General features: G+C 33.2%; 1 protein-coding gene across 6 annotated transcripts in view; it reads left to right on the top strand.

The window, feature by feature from the left end:
- The window catches only part of UBR3 (ubiquitin protein ligase E3 component n-recognin 3 (putative)), a 187,104-nt gene that overhangs the window by 67,795 nt on the left and 99,842 nt on the right, over positions 1–19,467 (top strand). For all 6 annotated transcript variants that reach the window (XM_025039283.1, XM_025039285.1, XM_025039286.1 and 3 more), the window contains exons 11-19: positions 3,402–3,488; positions 10,490–10,555; positions 10,633–10,722; positions 11,875–12,003; positions 12,635–12,687; positions 12,781–12,914; positions 13,260–13,345; positions 14,651–14,792; positions 17,188–17,284. In XM_025039283.1, the coding sequence (XP_024895051.1) occupies positions 3,402–3,488; positions 10,490–10,555; positions 10,633–10,722; positions 11,875–12,003; positions 12,635–12,687; positions 12,781–12,914; positions 13,260–13,345; positions 14,651–14,792; positions 17,188–17,284 (884 nt within the window). The remainder of the gene's footprint in view (positions 1–3,401; positions 3,489–10,489; positions 10,556–10,632; positions 10,723–11,874; positions 12,004–12,634; positions 12,688–12,780; positions 12,915–13,259; positions 13,346–14,650; positions 14,793–17,187; positions 17,285–19,467) is intronic.

A 19,467-nucleotide genomic window follows, 5' to 3' on the forward strand; every position in this document is an offset into this window, starting at 1 on the left:
TCAGCTTTGAAGGCCAAGATTGCAATGTGTTTTGTGGTTCCCTTAACTTAAGAGGTGAAAGAACAGGGAGAGAGAAAGCTCATATTGTCCTGGTATAGATCTGAGAGTAGTTTCTCAGTTAAAAGAATATTTAGTTCCTAGATAAGATGTTCTCTTGACAAGCACCTACACTATGCCAGACATTGTTCTTTACACTGTATTCTTTATATTTTTATCAAATCCTCATAACATCTCTTATGAAGTAAATAGTATCATCCCTTTCTTTCAGAGGTTAAATAACTTGCCCAAGTTCACACAGCTACGGGTGAAACCTGAGTTTGAAAACAAATCCATTTGATTTCAGAACCAGTGCTCTTTACCACTTTACTATAATTGTCTCTTAAGTAAGAATGTCTTTTGCAGCACTGTTGTCAGGTTTTAGAAATGTAAACTAGAAGAAATACTATTTTTTAAAGTAAAAAGAAAGCTATTTCTTTTTGTTTATATTTTCTACTTATAAAATATGAAACTAAAGGATAAGCAATAAAAAGAAAACTTCACTTACTTTTTGCCCTGAATGTTGTTCGGTTCCTGAAAATGTTAAGAGCTAGTTAAGTAATACTAGGTTAATAACAGATAGAATGGATAAAGGGATGGCACATTTCTAGAATCTTATTAATTTTTGCTTTCTGAACGAAACAAGCAAGCTGGAAAGTCTCCATCTAGTGGCAGTTTTGGGTTACTGCAGACTTGACACGAATTTGGCCACTACTCGTTGGGGCACTTGTCAGACTTAGTGCTAGACTATGACAGAGCATTTTACATACATTATTTCATTTCCTTCTTCATAACAGTACTAGAAGGTAGGTAGCATTAATTCTCATTTTTACATATGGGTAAATTGAGACTCATAAAATTTAAATAATTTGCTCAAGATGATAAAACTAACAAGTAGAATGTGTACTGGATTTTTTTGGATGAGTATGTTAATGGTGGGGAGATAGGAGAGAGATGATTTGAACAGATTATAAAGTATGCTGTATTTAGGAATGGAATTAACTGGCCACCTTTTTAAAGACTCTTGATACTTGCTTTTCATATTGTTCTCCAGAAGGGTTGAGTCAGTTTGCACTTGTGCCAATAGGCTTTAATGATACCCTTTTGCCCAAACCGTTGATAAAATGGGAGAACACTTTTTTCCTTTTTTTTTCAACATTTGTTTTTAAAAGTTTTTTTAATCCGTGAATTATCTGCCACTCTGATTATCATGCATATTTATGGTAACTTATAAGTGCCATTAAAATTTTTCAGTAAGAGATAGGGAACAGAATGTGTAAAATAATATTTTTATAAAAATAAATCTTGGGGGGGGTGACTCTATAGTGTAGTGGTTAGCCTGTCTGCTTTACACGCAGAAGGTCCTGCGTTCCCGGCCCCCGGTGGAGCCACAGACCCAACCCCCCAATCCTCCCTCCTGCAATCTTCCCTCTGCAGGCCCAGGGGGCCCCCGGCAAGCATGTGGGAGGAGACGCCCCGCTTTCAGAGGTCCATCTCTTAAGGGGAAATGGCAACATCCATAGGTCAGGGGTGGAAGTGGTGGGAGGGGTTTAAAGAGCGGGGGAAAAAGATAAATCTTATATGGCATAGATTAAAACAGAGTGACTGTTGGCAAGGAAACAAGGCAGATGATATTTGGTCTGGTTGGTAGCAGAAATAGGTGGAAATAGGAGTAAGCCTGCATGATAATATAAAGGAAGAATTAATAGGACGTGGAGACTGAGCAAGATGAAGGAGAAGTCAACAATGAATGTGAGACTTGTAGCATTATTTTAAAGGCCCAGAATTTACATATGTAGCTGATGAGTTTAACCTATTTAACTTTGATGTTCTTTGTACTTTTATTATACATTGAGGCCCCCACATGTTTTTTAAAAACATTTTTTTATTGCAATAAAATTCACATAACTTAAAATTTACCATTTTAACCATTTTAAAGTATACAATTCAGTAATTGATAGTGTATTCACAAAATTGTGCAACCATTACCACTAATTCCACGACATTTTCATTACTCTCCAACGAAACCTCTTACCTTCCAGTTACGTTTTCTCATCTTCTGGAAACCATTGATCTCCCTTCTGTCTGTGTGAATTTACCTAATCTAGACATTTCAAATAAATGGAGTCATACAATAATTGGCCTTTTGTGTCTGGCATTTTTCACTTAGCATAATGTTTTCATGGTTCAGCTGTATTGCAGCATATATCAGTTAGTACTTTTATGGCTGAATAGTATTCCATTGCATAGATATACCACATTTTACTTGTCCACTCATGCATGGGTTGATTTTATTTTTTGGCTACAATAAATTCTTCTATGAACATTTGTATACAAGTTTTTGTGTGAATATATGTTTTTAATTCTTGCGGGCATATGAAAATAGAATTGCTTGGTTAAATATGTTTAACTTAAAAGTGGCTGTACCATTTTACATTCCCACCAGCAATATATGAGAGTTTCAGTTTCTCCACATCCTTTCCAACACTTTTTATTTTATATATTAAAAATTATAGCCATCCTAGTGTGGAGTGGTATCTTATTGTGGCTTTGATTTGTATTTTTGTAATGACTGATAGTGTTGAGTATCTTTTCATGTACTTATCTACTTTTGTAGATCTTATTTGGAGTAATGTCTATTCAAATCCTTTGCCCGTTTTTTTGAAGAGAGGTTATCATAATTTTCCCATTTAACTTAATACTTGCCTATTTCACTGGATTTATTTCTCCAGAAAACATTATAATTCTCTATCACAAATTCTTATTTTAAGTGGCACATACTTATCCTTTTTTCTTCTAAATTTTGTTGTGAACAAAGTATTTAAAGGCTACTTAGCATACTCATATGTTCTGTCCTTTTTATTGTTTTTTTTTATTGTAGTAAAATATACATAACATGAGATTTACCGCTTCAACCATTTTAGATGTCCAATTCAGTGACATTAAGTACATTCACAATGTTGTGCAGCTATTATCACTATCCATTTCTAGAACTTTTTAATTGTCTCCAAAGACGTTCTGTACTTGTCAAACAATAACCTTAGGGCATTTATAATATTTTTGGAACCTTTTGAAATGGAACCTGGTTTATATTACATAAATCTCTTTCAGCTTTGATTCATTTTAAGGATTATATTATATAAAAGGTAGTAGATTGTGTTCTTTAATTTTCCTAATTGTCACTTGTCATTACTATTAGTTTGTGAAGGGATGATTTCTTGAAATGGCAAATGTGGTTATTTTGAAAAAAAAAAATTTACCATTATATATATAATGCATATAACTTATTTTTATAAATTGCATGTAACTAAAAGTTGAAATACATATATATATATACTGAAAATTTGTATAACTTATTATTTCAGGAAACTCAAGAATATACTCGAAATGTTGTTAGATACTGCATTGAAGCTCTCCAAGACTGGTTTGATGCTATTAACTTCGTAGATGAGGTATGTATATTTCGGATATATGTAAAAACATTTAAGAAAAGTGTTAGGTCTCATTTAATGTTGAAAATAATGAATACCTTTTCATGGGATAAGGGAAAGAAGTCAGAATTAATATAATATCATTAGGCTTTAAGAAAGGAGATGTGAGAGACCAGTTCTATGACATTTAGGAGGTTCCACAGTGCATTAATCATGTTTGCTTATTTCCTGGAAAAGGATATAATTTTTAAAAAAATGTATATGTCTCAGTATTTGTCAGGAGTAAATTAGTTTCATTTGAAGAGGTAAAAGTGACAGTGCAAATGTGAATAGGATAGGGGAGATTAATGGAAAAGGTATCAGTTGGTCAGCATTCTTCTATGGGCTTTAACAAGAATGATTGTTGTTAGTGAACTGAGACAAGTTGGTACAGAACATCCTCTGTATGATTAAATAAGGGCTTGCTTCTAATTTGTCAGCCAAGTTTACTTTTAGAAGCCCTTTCTATTCCTCTTATAAAGTGGTGTCAGAATATTCTATATGTAGAAGGAAGACCATGTTTCAGACTACTTCAACCCCCCATCTGATTTCTGAACCCTAGAGAGATAGAACCCCTGCTCTCTTTCTTTTGGTGGTGGTTGGGTGATCTCTTATTTCTTTTCTATTCTTTTCTAAATACTTTGTTATAATCACAAACTTATCAAAAAGTTGGAAGTAGAGTAAAAAGAAGTTTGTTTTCTTGAACCATTTGAAAGTTAAGTTGTTGACTTGATGACCATTACCCTAGATACTTTAGTGTATATTTCCTGTAAACAAGGACATTCTCTTATAAAACCAGATACAAATTAGAAACCTATAAAAATTAGGAAATTAACATTTATGTTATTACTATCTAATCCTTAGAACTCATTCATGGTTTACCAGTTGTCCAATGATGTTCTTTATAGTAAAAGGATCTTATTCAGAATCACATGTTTCATATTTAGTTATCATGTCTAAGTAGTTTTTCATTTCTTTTTACCTTTTACGACAGTGACATTTTGAGGAGTATAACTCAGTTATTTTTTGGAACATCCTTCAATTTGGATTTGTCTCATGGTTAGATTAGATTATGCATCTTTTGTAGGAATATTATAGAAGCGATATTGTGGTCTTTTTATTGTACACTGTATGGTGGTTTATGATTTTTGTTTGTCCTATTACTGATGATGTTTCCTTTGATCATTTGATTAGGGCTGTGCCAGCCAGACTTCTTCACTGTAAAGTTACTCTTTTTCTCATTGTAGTTAAGAATTTTGTGAGAATGTACTTTGAAACTATGTAAATATATCTGTCCATCTAATTTTCAATTAATTCATTAACTTTTATCTGTAGGGATTCATAGTTTCTATTTCATTCATTGGGTTATGATCTGTTATTTGATGTTCAGACTGTTTCAGATTTGGCCAGTGAGAGCCCCTTTAGCTGGTTTCTGTGTCCTTTTGACTCGTCCCATTAATCTTTGAGGACTTCCATTCTTTGGCCAAACAAAATGTTTTTGATTCACCTTATATGTTCCCTATTTCATTCCTGGAGTCAGTCATTTCTTTAAAGATCCCTGAAAACTTTTAGTAGAGAATAGTATTTAGAAAGCAAGATCCGGCTGCTTGGTCTGCTCACTGCTCTTAGGTTTTCTCAGTGATCAGAAGTTAGAAATACGTGTGTGTGTGTGTACATATTTGCATCTGTATTTCTTTGTCAAGTATGTATATTGAAAGCTGTGAGTTCAAACTGAAATTTTAACTTCCAATATAATACCATAGGACTTATTCTAGTTTTCCCCTACAGTGAAAAACCTGGCTTCTATTATTTTTAATACACTTATTTATTTGACTAATCCTTTTATAGATAACCGATTTCTCATCTCAGTTGCCTCCTTTCCCCCTACATAAATGCTCTCTTCTCCCTGCATTCTTTGCCCCCCTTGCCACATGTGGACACCCTCCTTATCTTGCTAAGGCTCTCCCATCTTGGACTACCCTTCTGTGAAGAAGCCCTTCTCACCTTATATGTGCTTTGAATTCCCACACTTGGCTTTTTCTCTTTTTGAATGTCCTCTTCATCCTGCTTTGGGTCTGATGACCATTTGGCCTTTTGCACACATGGATAATCTCCTTACCTTGCTTGTATTTTGATTCCCTATTCTAGGATGGCTCCTTATGTCATTGTCTCCTTTACCTTTGTCAGGCTCCGACTTCTCATCCCAGGTCAGTTCCCATATGGATGTCCTCCTCACCCTGATTATCTCCAACATATTATATTAGGTTGCCCTGCCGTATGGATGCTCTTTGGGCTCTTCTCAGATCTGACTGCCTGTGCCATACCACATCCTTTGTTAAACCACACATCCTCCTTTTTTTTTTGTTTATTTAACCCAAAATATTTCTGATATTTCATACCACCGCCTTCACCCCATATCTGACATCTCCCATCCCCTACCCACCAGTTGCCTATCTCACCCTTGGCTCTGACATACTTCTTTGGGTTCCTCACCTGTAATTGCCTATTTTGCTGTATTTCCTCTGTTAACCTTGCCCTCTGCCCCCGCCCCTCCCCCCCAGTCACTTTAGGATGGAATTGTTCAGAAGGGAAGAGCCACTTGCTATCTTTAATCCTTCTTGCCCCAAACTAATTTATCTTCCATCCCTGATTACCTCTCCTCCAACATTTGAGTCTGCATTTGGCCTTCAGTCTGGATTTTGTCCATTTGGATTCTGATTCTGCCTTCATCAAATTACCATGATTCTTATCTTGTCTAAATGTTGGTCTTTAAGCTTAAACTTTGTTTATATAAATGGTAATGAGTCACTTCAGAGAAAACATTTTCTGGCCTCCAGTGCTCCATCTTACTTTCAACTTGCTTTTAGTCCTTCACCCCATCTAGGATCAGTCCCTCAGATGGAGCTTCAGCTGGAGCTTATCTCAATCCAATTCTCATTGGTATTTGAAACTTTAGGAATTATTGTTGAAATGGTAGTCTCATTAAGACAACAGGAAGATTGATGTATGGAAGCATTACATCACACACAGAGGGTTATGTAGTAAGTGTTTGACATGAAATTAAGCCACGGTTCATCTCAAGGGTAGAGTTAAAGACATTAGAATCATGTATGGTATTCAGAGTGGCTGAACTAAAATAGTACATTTGTTTTTCACACAAAAATATTTTTTGAATGTTGTAAAGAATTTACATATATTTTTAAGAGTAAATAAGTAGAGAGAATGTAAGTAACAAATACGTTATTGTTTTTATGGAGTTTAAAAGTTTTTTTGTTAAAGTGCTTTGACATATTATATTCTTCAAAATGACCCTATGAAATAGAGAAGATTTTATTATCCTCCACTCTTATGTAGATGTGAAGTGGATATGAAGAGATATTAAATGACTTGCCTATAGTTATGTAGCAAATTACTAGTAGTTCTGGATCTAGAGCTCACATTTTTCAACTTTTGTCTCGTAGTAAGTATTTCAACTATACTGGTTGTTGGCAATGGAAAGAGCTTTAGAGTCAGGCAGACCCAAGTGTAAGTTGTGGCTGTGCTACAGACCAACTAGCTATGTGATTTCGGATAGTTTGCTTTTTTTTTTTTAAGCATTGCTTAGCCCATCTTATCTCTTTATTGAGGATGATAATGTTAGCCAATGAGGATCGACTAAGAGGCATATATTATATGTGTGATAAATATTTGTTCTTCATCTTTGTGGGTGGATGTCAGAAGTTATTATGGAAATCCTGCACAGATGAAGCAAATAATATTTTTCAAACTGAATTAAGCCAAACCCAACAATCAAATAGAATAAAGAGATGAAATAAATTTTCCTTTAAGGTAGGCCATTTAAGAATCCTCAGATACATGAATATTACGTAGGGCAAAATTTGTGAGTATGTAGCAAGGTAGTTTGACTAGAATCCCCTGAAAAGGGAGTAGTAGAACATGCATTCATTCAGCAAATGTTTATTGAATGTTTACTATGTTATAAACGTTGGGGCTACAGTGATGAAATAATTTCTAATTTAAGGAAATGCAATACAAGTAAATAATTAATTTGATTTCAGTGCTTCTGTAAAGTTGTAACTAGGTGCTATGGGGGAGCATAGAGTAGAGCATCTGAGCTAGCTTGAGGGACCCAGGAAAAACTTCCTAGTAGAAATATCATTAGAGCAAAGTCTTAAAGATATATTAATCCAGTAGGTAAGGAATGTATAGCATTTGAGGCAGAGGGAATAACATATACAAAGATATAGAAGCTTGGTGGGTTAGGAATACTAACTGTGGTGCATGAGTTTATATGATAGGAGATGAAGCTAGAGAGGTAAGTTCTGTCTTCTAAAGAGGTGGAAGGTTATCAGAAGGTTCAAAACTTTAGGGAACCATTAAAAAATTGTGAATGGAGGAAGTACAGAGTAAACTGATGTTTCGGTAAGACTACTTCCTGGCAGCATATAGAGGTTTAAATAGAGAAATGTGTTAATTAAGATGTTTTTGAATGTAAGGAAAAAGCATATTAAGGCAGCTTAATTTAAAAGAAGGTAATTTATTATGAGTAGAGAGAGGTATTTCATGGATCTTGGGCAGCTCAGGGACTGAGCGGAAAGCTGAACAGGAGCTCCTGACTCGTCTTTGCTTAGCCCCATCTGCCTCATTTTTCCTTCCCTCTCTGTAGGTTGGCTTTCTGTATTTCTTTATGGTGTGAAATAGTATTTTTCAATAGTTGCCTAATGTCACAGTTTCAGGCAAACTCCAAAACCTCTCTGCAAATGTCTTTGAATCCCATTTCAAATTTTCAAGAGGTAGAGACCTTCATTTCCCAGTTTAGGTTAGGTGTCCCCTGCCCTGATTCCAGTCAGATGTGGCTACTATAAACTTGACTGTTAGGGTTTAGTCTGTGCGTGCGTGCGTGCGTGCGTGTGTGTGTGTGTGTGTGTGTGTGTGTGTATTGGGAGGTGGGATAGGGACGGATGTTCTGAAAAGATGAGGAGGGTTGTGAGTTAAGCACATCCTACAAAAGATGTCTTTATAGAGGGTGAGACTAGAAACAAAGACTACCACTGAAGTTAGACACTAAATGTTGAGGGTCTGAGCTAAGATTGTTTAGGGGTAGTCTGGAAAAAGAAGAAAGTAGATTTAAGAGATACTTAAATAATCAAATTAACACACTTGGGTACCTCATCAGATGTAGGAGGCTTGTAAGAGTTAAGGAGTCTGCCTTTCAAATCTGAATTATTGGGAATTTGGAGAAGACAGATTCAGGAGTATTGAGTTTTAGAGCAAAGATACTGAGTTTGGTTTGGATACAACTGATTCGTGGTCGCCATGGGATATTAAGTGTTGATGTTCCAATAGACACTTGAATGTAAGGTTTGGAGTTTAACTGAGTGAGAATTCTGCTGAGATTTGGGAGTCATCTCAGTAGAGTTGGCATTGAAGCTATGAATCTGGATAAAGTCACCTAGAATGAGAAGAGTAGAAAACCGAGAATGGAATCTGAAGAAGGGAAATTGAGGGAGATTCTGACTTAGCTAGTTAGTGTAGAATATGATACGAAAATAGTTATGGTAATAAAGGGCAAACTTATTTTTAATTGTAAAATACATATAACAAAATTTACCATCTTAACTATTTTAAAGTATGTAATTCAGTGGTGTTACGTATATTCACATTGTTGTGCAACCAATATCTAGAATTTTTTATTTTGCAAAACTAAAACTCTATATCCATTAAACTACTCATTTTCTCTTACCATTCCCCAACCCCTACAACCACCATTATATATTTTGTCTCTACGATTTGACTAAATACCTCATATAAGTGGAATCATACAGTATTTATCTTTTTGTGACTGGCTTATTTCACTTAGCATAATGTCCTCAAGGTTCATTCATGTTGTAGTGTGTGTCAGAAATTTCTTCCTTTTTATGAAAGGCAAACTCTTATTTATTATAATAATTTTCTGTAGCCATTTATTCACTCACATTTTGAGGAAGATGTTCTTCTCATATTGGTTTTAGAAAAAACTTTCAGGGATGGTGACATATTGCAACTCTTTATACTGATATTACATTAGCATAATCATCTGAATATTCTGGATAAAAATTTTTTACATGAAAAAACTTTACTAAAAATTTATAAAAGCATTAAAAATAAATAATACCTTTTAAATTAAATTTTTTTCTTGTTTATTTAAGAGGGACAACTGTTGTGTACTTTTGCCCTATAGTGATAGTGTGACCCATGGGATTTACAGATTTAAAATGCAAATTTTATAATATTCACAAGAATGCCAAATGTCCACATATACTGAACTAAGCTTTCTTTTGGAGACTGTGTGTTCAGCACTGACTGATATAGGGAATATCCCACCCAGTTTATGAAGGAATCTAGGCAAGCCGTTCACCTACACTCAGTTTAGGGCTGTGGCAAAAGCCTCTTACCACTCTAAATATAACATTGGAGTCCAGACTACCTCCTCAGTTCACTACTGGTTAACTTTAGGAAGTTACCTGCATTTTCTAAGCTTGAATTTCCCTATTTATAAAATGGGAATATTAATAGTTCCTGCTCCATAGGCTTCTTGTGAAGATTAAATAAGGTAATGTGAATAAAGTGCTTAGCATGGGGACTGGCACATAGTAAGTGCTCAATGACTGTTAGTTGCAATTTTTGTTCTTATTACTATCATGATATTTGGTATGCATACATTTGAAGATTCTCAAATGGCCTCCTGTAAAGGGAAATCTCTCCTATCCCTTGTTCTGTGCTAGATGCTTCAAAGGAGTCAAAGTTGAGTAGTATACAATTTCTGCCTTTAAGTAACTTGCAGTCTAAAATGGAATAATTTTATCTACAGTGTTTTTTTAAAGCTATATCTTCTAAAATGTTAAGTTTTGATTAAAAAGTATTGGAATAAATCAAGGCGAAAGTGTGGTTTTAGCATTTTTAAAAACATTATTTGACTCGTGGGTTTTGTTTCTTTCTTCCAGCCAGCACCTAACCAAGTCACTTTTCATCTGCCACTACATCGTTACTATGCTATGTTTTTGAGTAAGGTAAGACTGTCATTAAACAATTTAAAAAATTCAAAAATAAATATTAAATTAGTAACTTTCTTTATCATAATTTTTAGGCTGTGAAATGTCAAGAACTAGATTTGGATTCTGTTTTACCAGATCAGGAAATGTTAATGAAACTAATGATTCACCCACTCCAAATTCAAGTATGTATTCAGGCCTTTAAAGTGTTTTGAATTGAATTCTTTGGTTAAGTAAGTCTCTCTTTATTTTATTTTTATGCTTTTATCATTGCTTTTATAGCCAAAATATTTGAAAAAAAAATTTGGTAGTTAAAATAACAAAAATAGTTTTGGTATTTTTGCCAGATTATATTTAGGTGTTTTTGCTTTTATGAGATTTACATTTAGTTATAATTTCCCCAGGAATTCTTTTCACTATATTGACTTACAGGAGAGTTTTACAGCACTGTTTTAGGAGTTAGGAGACCCAATAAAGTCTATCCTTGGTGCCACCACTGTTTCATTATCCATGTCGTTTGGGGGTAATTCACCTACTCGATTCTTGGTTTCAGCATCTGTAAAATGAAAGGAGGGAAAAGAGAGAATTAGCTCGCATAAGTCCTGCAGTTTCTTTCAATTCTAGCACTATAGTTTTGTGGGCCAACCTTTTATGTACGTTAGAGGGACTTGCACTTCATTTTGTTTTTCTGGCAATTTTAGATTTGTTAATCATTATTGAACTTTAATTTTGGGGGTTAGGAATAAGTATAACTATACTTTTTTTTATAACTTATAAAAAAGTTATAACTATACTTTTTTTTACTTGATACAAGATATGAATACATGAAGAATGAAATATGAACAGTAAGAAAATTTATTCTGATCTGACCTTCTCTTATTTGGAAAGTGACTAGTTTAGATTGAAGGCTGAGTTAGGGCGAATTAAATATACAGATTATATTCTTTGACTTTGAACACTTGGCTTTGTTTTATGCTTATTCCTGTGTTTCTTTAAGCATTATGTATGTTTGGGGAGAGTAAATATAAGTGCCACTGATTCCTCATGAAAGATTTCAGTGAAAATTGCTACAAATGTATCCAGGAGTCATGGAAAACTAACTCATGTATAAAGTCCAGAAGAAGGGACTATATAAAGCACTCAAAATGTTTAAAGTATATATTTGAATTGACATTTAAATTGAAATAGAATTGAAACTAACATTGGACAGAATGTCAGGCTCATACTGGGGTTAAGTTATAAAATATTTTGAAATGATTGTTTAATATAATGTGATTTTATAAAGATTGAATTTAGATGACTTCTTTGTACAATTTATGTAATTTTTATTTTACTAGGCAAGTCTTGCTGAAATCCACAGCAATATGTGGGTAAGAAATGGTCTGCAAATCAAAGGACAAGCCATGACCTATGTTCAGTCTCATTTCTGTAATTCCATGATTGATCCCGACATTTACCTATTACAGGTAAGCCAATTTGATAATGCAGATGTTGTACTTTAGGGATGTCTCATTTGTACCCACAGGATTTTAATTTATCGATGTGATAAATGATGGCAGAGCGAGGTCATTGCTATTCAAAGAAAGATTTATTACTTACATTCTCCAAGAGAAAGGGGCTTATCACATCACGCAGGACCACTGAGGAAGCATTAGATTTTGGTCAGGAGGTAGAAGCAGGAGTGAGGGGCAATAAAGCAGAACCTTTATTGGGGTTTCCACAGGAAAGGCAAGGCAAGGCAAGGGAAACACGTTAGGATGGGCTAATTTGAATAATTCTGATGAGCTTTGGGGTGTAGAGGCTGTCCCCAGCTATCTGGTACCTGGCCTTGTGGGGGTGGAGGGAATATTGGCTTGGTGTGTGAAAGGTAGATAAAGGGGCGCTTTATTTGTATGTAAGTAGCTTGCTCCCAAGTTAAATTGCTTATTATCTCTGGGAATTAGCTAGCCCTGAAAGGGGAGTAATCTTTCCCTGGGTGTTTAAGGCCCCCCAAGATAACAAAACATAAGATGCAGAAGAAAAAGATTAATATAAGAAGTAAAACTGAATATTAAGCAATAAAATTTGTGGGTTTTTTTTTTTTTTGATCTTTTAAAGGTTTGTGCTTCTAGACTTGACCCAGACTATTTTATTTCATCTGTCTTTGAAAGGTAAGCATAATTTTATTAAGACAGATATTAGGAGGTATTTGGAATTTAATTTTGTTTTAACTTAAAAAAGTCTCTCTCAAATATTTCTTGTAGATTTAAGGTAGTGGATTTGTTGACAATGGCTTCACAACATCAAAACACAGTACTTGATGCAGAGCATGAGAGATCGATGTTAGAAGGCGCTCTTACGTTTCTTGTGATTCTTTTGAGTCTTCGTTTACATTTAGGTAAAAAGCACTAATACTAATGCTTGGGTAGTAACTATTCTTCTCCCTTTCCTCCCCTCTCCAAGTGTTAGTAACTGGCTTATGGAAAAAAGGAAATGATGTGGATATATTTGAACAGACTTTCAAGCTCTTGATATGCTATACAATTGATACCCCTTTTAGAATATCCTTTAAAAAACCATTGATTTGAGGGAACTGCAAACTGCAGGGTAGTTAAACTGCAGTTATATTTGGGGCATTGCATTCTTTGCTCTTTAATTTTTGACATATTTTATTTTTGGTAAAACAGCTTAATGTATGGCAAATTGTTTCTTTATAATTCAATTCTGTTTTTAACTATTTTAGGAATGTCTGATGATGAGATTCTCAGGGCAGAGATGGTAGCCCAGCTGTGTATGAATGACAGGACACATAGTTCATTGCTGGACCTCATATCCTTTTAAAACTTTAATTTTATTTTAGCAGGATCTAAATAATAAGTAATTTTTATGGATTAAAAATATATAACTTTTTTGATTAAAAAAGTTTTTTTTTGAAGTTGAAAATAGTATAGAAAAAGAACTTAGTTTTTGTTTAACTGTGTTCAGGGCTAGTGGCAGATGTTTTTGCCTCTAATTGTTGTCTCTCAGGGACCTCTTGTTAGACCTGGTTTAGACTGCAGGACTGATGGCTCTGGGCACTCCAGGATATGACCTTCTAGGACAATGTTAGTGAAAGGAAGCTGAATACCTTGTAAAAGGCAGCTGGGTCTACTTTATCTGTATAGCCTGGCTGCAATTCATAGTTAAAATGTAGAGGTATACCTTAAAATTATTACCAGGATTTTAAACATTTTGAGGATTTTTTCTTAAAATTCAGTCTTAAACCAAGAGGTTTTTAAGGGCAGAGACTATTGTCTACAAACTTTGAAAACTTATGGTTCATTGAATAGGGCTGATCATACAGTTTATTATTGGACACATTATTTTTTGTTACTGTTAATAAAATTTTAGACAAAGACCATTTTGCAACTTTGTGGTAAAAACTTATTTTGTAAACTTTTGGCTGAATTCACTTTGTGTATTTTGAATATGTTTGGAATAATTTCCTAAAATTTTGCGAAATAACTCCTATTGGAATGCCTTCAAGGTTTGATAACCTTGAAGATTTTAGTAAGCAGCATCAATTTGATATTGTTTGATGATTTCTTTCAACAATTATGTATTGTATATCAGTGCTATAACAGTAAAAGCATTCTCTGTAACTTTGAATTTAAAATAATTGTATAATGGGAAACCAGTGAGAAAGAATGTGATTTTTTTTTTTTTACTTTCAAGATGATATTTTATGTTTTTGGAAAAATAATCTTTGCTTATAAAAATCTTGGTTAATTTTTAGCATATTCGCTGATTTGCTAAGAGAAAGCACATTACTTGCAAAATGTCGAAAATGGAAATTAATTTTTAAAAAGTTATTTTTCATTTCTTGAAATTTGATTAATTTGTTTTTGGGGAAAATATACTTTGGAACTACTTTAGCATATAATTTGTTAGTAGGTTTCTAGATTAAAAATATTAAAATTCACAATTAATAAAAAATTATTATTGAACTCTTGTATTATATAGCCCTCTTGTGGCCAACCTTTTATATTACAGCCAATTACCTTGCCCTTTTTTTTTTTTTTTAAGCTAGAGTACCTTGGTTAGATTATAAAACTCACTTTTGGTCATTAATTTTTTTCTTGACACATGCATCATATTCCAGAAAATCCAAATCCCAAAAGTGGCATTATTCCGGGCAGTTATAGCTTCGAATCAGTTTTATCAGCTGTAGCTGATTTTAAGGCTCCTGTTTTTGAACCTGGAGGTTCCATGCAACAAGGCATGTATACTCCTAAAGGTATGTTTATATAAATAAACATTCTTTGAAATATCGGTTTTCATGAGTTGCGTATACTGAAAGAAAATGTTTTGCCTTTTATTTATTCTCAGCTTTGGTATTTTTTCTTCAGCTTTCTTATAGATGTGTTTGTCTTTTATGGTATACAATGATATCACTTCTATTTATTTATAAATCTATGGTTTTATGTTCCAGTAAGGCTTCTTACATGACTCTGAATTATAAATGGAACTTTATATATGAACTCTAGTTCATTTTAGTATTTGAATAAACTAAATGAACCACATTATAAAACAAAATATATACTTAAAAACATTTTGAATGTATTTGCTGTCTAAATTTGATTTTGAAATAATTCTCACTAAAATTTTAATTTTAAACAGTTAAAATTAAAATCTATGTAGAATGTTGAAACATTTTCTTGCATTTTGAACCTCTGTAAATAGATAGACGCCTTCCCCTTAAGTGGTTGGTTTTCTAAGGTTTTCCCCCTGGATTTATAGATATGTTTGAGAAAAGCCAGAAGTAGGTGAAGTCTCGATTCATAGTCTTTTCTTTTTAATTCTCACATTTTCACTAATCTGAGTTAAAAATTTGAAAGAGATAGCAGTTTCATGCTTCTTGACCCCCTTAATACTCATTGTCTAAATGAGAAATTGATGCCCACTTTGAAGTTATAAATAGCATGTACTGTGTTTGGCAAAACACAGCAGATTAGGCCTTATCATGTGGGATTTTTTCCAGGGAGTTTACCAAAGTAGCAAGAACAATCCAGAGTATTTGGTTGGAATATATTCTATTAAAGGAGAAGCACAATATTTCTTTATTATAGAGAATATTTTGTATTTAGATGAACTTCCAAGTAGTGGTGTTCTTGTATAGTGCAGTGCTTATTAAATATGATGTGAGGTTTACCCCTGTCAGATTCATTCACGGTCCTTATTAAAAAAACAGGTTCCTGTGCCTCAGCCCTAGTCTGTTCTCATTAGGATCTCTGGAGATGGATTCTGGGAATATGCTTTTTTAGCAAGCTTTATAAGATGATTGCCATGAACAATAAAGTTTGAGACACTGAGATGGAGCATTGGGCATTTGGAGTTTAGAGTCAAGAAATTGGGTGTCATAATTCAAATATGGTACTAAATTGTATTAGCTAGTTGTGTGATGTTAGAAAATCAATTTATCTTTGGATTTGACTTATTTGTGAAAGGAGAGAGTTGGAATAGATGAGTGATTTTTAAGCCTTTAAAAAGTGGTTGAAATAAGCCTTTTTAATTTAAGAGAACTAAGCCTTAAGTGAATCTGTTACACAAAACCAATAAAACCAACCCTACCCTTGAAGTGTGTGTGGTTAGTGGACATTGCTTCTCATCTGTTTTGCCATCTCCTTCCTCCTAAAGTGGGCCTTGTTAAACTTCTGTGGAAATTCACCTCTAATGGAACACTGTTTGAAGCCTGCTGGACAACTAGTTAAGCACTGAAGTTTCTTCCATTGCTCTGTTTTTATAATTTTCATAAAAGCATTGGCATTTTAATTGGAAAAATTAATAGATTTAAGAGTGAAAGACAGTAAAGGATAATAGAAACAATAAAAGCCTTTGTCTTTGTGAAGACCTATTTTAAGGATCTTAAGTCATACTTATGATAATTTAAAGTGAATAGCATGTTACCTGAAAGTAGAGACAATTGTTAATAGTTTCTTATGCTAGAAAGTTGAAATTATAGATGTATAGGGAGAAGCTTAAACTTCTAAATATCATCTCTACTATTATATACTTGGCATGCTGTATTTTCTTAAATGAATTCACTTTTTTAAAATTTTGCCTCATCCTAACCACGATTATTAGTTTTTATTTGCAATGTAGAATTTTCTAATACGTATTAATATAATTATATAATTATTTTTAAAAAAGCTTTGTGTAGTTAGTACTTAAAATGGTCTTGTGTACTACCAGTTGTATATACAACCACGTATGGGATAGTGGTTTCTAATTATGGAGAAGGTAAGGAGATCAATTATCAGTTTCAAAATGTCAGTACCATAACAACTTTCAAAAGTGTTAACGCATTGTGTTTCTTACTTGCTAGTAGGCATTTTATCAAAAAAAAAAAAGCAATGAACTAAATGAACTAAATTTTTATGATGAGGCATTACCATATAAAACTTTTTGTTCACTAGTTCTTGCTGAACTTAAGAGAACATTCATAATGATGAAATTATGATTTTTGACTTAGAAAAGTATTCACTACATCAAGCTTATTAAGGCAAACATATAATCAAATTAAACTATCCCATATTTTAAATTTAAAATATACTTAAATGTAATTAGTCATTAGAAATTGACTTTATTCCTAAGAAGTCAGTGTTTTGTTTCTACTTTCTTTTGAATACTAGCTGAAGTCTGGGATCAGGAGTTTGACCCCGTCATGGTCATTCTTCGCACAGTTTACCGTAGAGACGTGCAGTCTGCAATGGACAGATATACAGCATTGTAAGTCTGTTATATTGATTAGAATAATAATGGATATTTTGTATGTATATAGAAAAATTCCAGTTATAACACAAATGTGATACGCTGTCAGTAAAGTATAGTCTCAGTCTTTAGAGAAGATACAGACTGAGATAAAAAAATTTAGCTGAGATGTTTATTCTCTAGATCTTGATCCAAAATTTGATGTTAATTTGATAAAAATAAATTTTATAAAACACCACAAGTAAACAAATAAAAAAATAACAAACTTACTTAGTTGCTATTTGACCAGTGGAATTCAAAGCTTGGTTTTGTGTTGTTCTGCTTTTAAACCAGTAGAGGTGGCACAAGTTAAGAGAATAAAATTGTCTTGACATCAGAGATGACGTATATCTACAAAGTATGGTAATATTGCTGTGTTCTTGACAACTGGGAAAGCTTTGAAGGGTACCTTTTTAATGAAGAATTCAATTTTGTATGTTATTGTTGTAGACTATTTTTAAAGTGTTTTTTTCACCTATTTTTAGACCTTAATATTATATTGTGAACATCATAGGCTATCATCTTTTATTTGTGCTTTTCTAAAGCTTAAGTTAAACATTTGAAAAACAAGTTTAAAATGATAAGATGTCTTTAATCTTGAGAAAATATTTTGTCCTGGTTACTATCAAAGTGTAAATATAGATATTAGGTATAACTGAAACTTCTTTTACCAAGACTTTGCAGTAATAGATGTATACTGAGTTAAAGATCCATCACAGATATATCTGAAGAAAGTTTGTAGTGCTGAATTTTAGCATACTTCCCTCTGCCCCAAAACAAAACTTATTTCAGCCATTTGCATCTCTCTTTACCTTTCTCTAAAACCCTTGGGGAGAGAGTCTGAGGTTCTCATTTCTCTGCTTTCTTAGCATTGCTTTTTATGCTTATATGGTTTTATAGCTGTTTGCTTGTAGGCTTTTAGTTCTTGAGGAAGATATTTTTGTCTGTATATGTCTTTTATATCCTTAGTACCTATTTCAGGGCTGGCATTAAGAATATATTTGTTGAATAAATACATTTGAGTGGTTCACTTTGGAAAATGAAAAGATGGGCAGAAGGAAACATTTGCATGGAAAACCTAATGTGACCTTCATAAACACTGCTGTCTTAAGTGGTTCTGCCTTTTTTCATGGGGTAGTGGTAGTGGCCGCTCATTTATGTATAAAAATTTAAATGTATAGTAAATTTTATTCTTTTTACTTTGTAATAGATAGAAATTCGAACTGGGATTGGGCTGAAACTTTCAAAGCCTTGAAAGTCATTAAATAATATAAACAGTTTTAAAGGGAAAATTTTATTTTAACAGTACACATTTATTGAATGTGTTATATGCTAGGACCTCTATAAAATAAAGAGAATTGTATCTTTTATTTTGCACATAGCAAACTTTTAATTGAGCTCCGAGCAGTTAATTTCCATTATTTGGACTTGTGGTTCTCAACCATGAGTGATTTTTATCCTCCAGGAATATTTGGCATTGTCTGAAAACTGGGCAGGTTGTTACTCACATCCAGTAGAGGCTAGGTCTCCCCCCAACAACAAAGAATTATCTAGTCCCAAATGTCATTAGTGTTAAGGTTGAGAAACCCGGTTTAGACCTATAATGACATACAGGTAACCTTTTCTGTTTGCAGGTTATCTTGTGTTTTTAAATGTATTTGTGTTATTATTATTTAAAACTACATCATAATATGATTTATAATTATTTCACGTAGTTAGGGAAAACTATATCCTCATAGCTATTTTTATTTTTCCTTTTTCTTATTTTGCTTCCCCCTCCCCCCTAATTCTCTTATTCCCCATTTGGCTTTTTGAGTTCCTGTATAATATCTTTATAGTTTCTTAGAAATATTTCTGAAGTGCTATGATGTTTCTTGGCAGTTTGAAAATCTTTATTTTAAAAGAAATGTGTATTTAAATAAAACAATAACAAGGCAAATAAACATACTCTCTGACTTCAGTCAAAAACCTTTAAACCATTTTCTTGTAAGTTAATCTTCGAAATTTTATGTGTAAACTATTATATTCATTTAATAACATTTTGTATACTTAAAGTAATTATCATACCTAGGAAGAAATGTGTGTGTTTCCATGTAAAACTTAATTTTTTTGGAAATTTATTTTGTATGTGAAATATAATATCAGCTTCTTTTATGTGATAT

Source organism: Pteropus alecto, unplaced genomic scaffold (genome assembly GCF_000325575.1).
Source record: "Pteropus alecto unplaced genomic scaffold, ASM32557v1 scaffold3, whole genome shotgun sequence".
Lineage (NCBI taxonomy): Eukaryota > Metazoa > Chordata > Mammalia > Chiroptera > Pteropodidae > Pteropus > Pteropus alecto.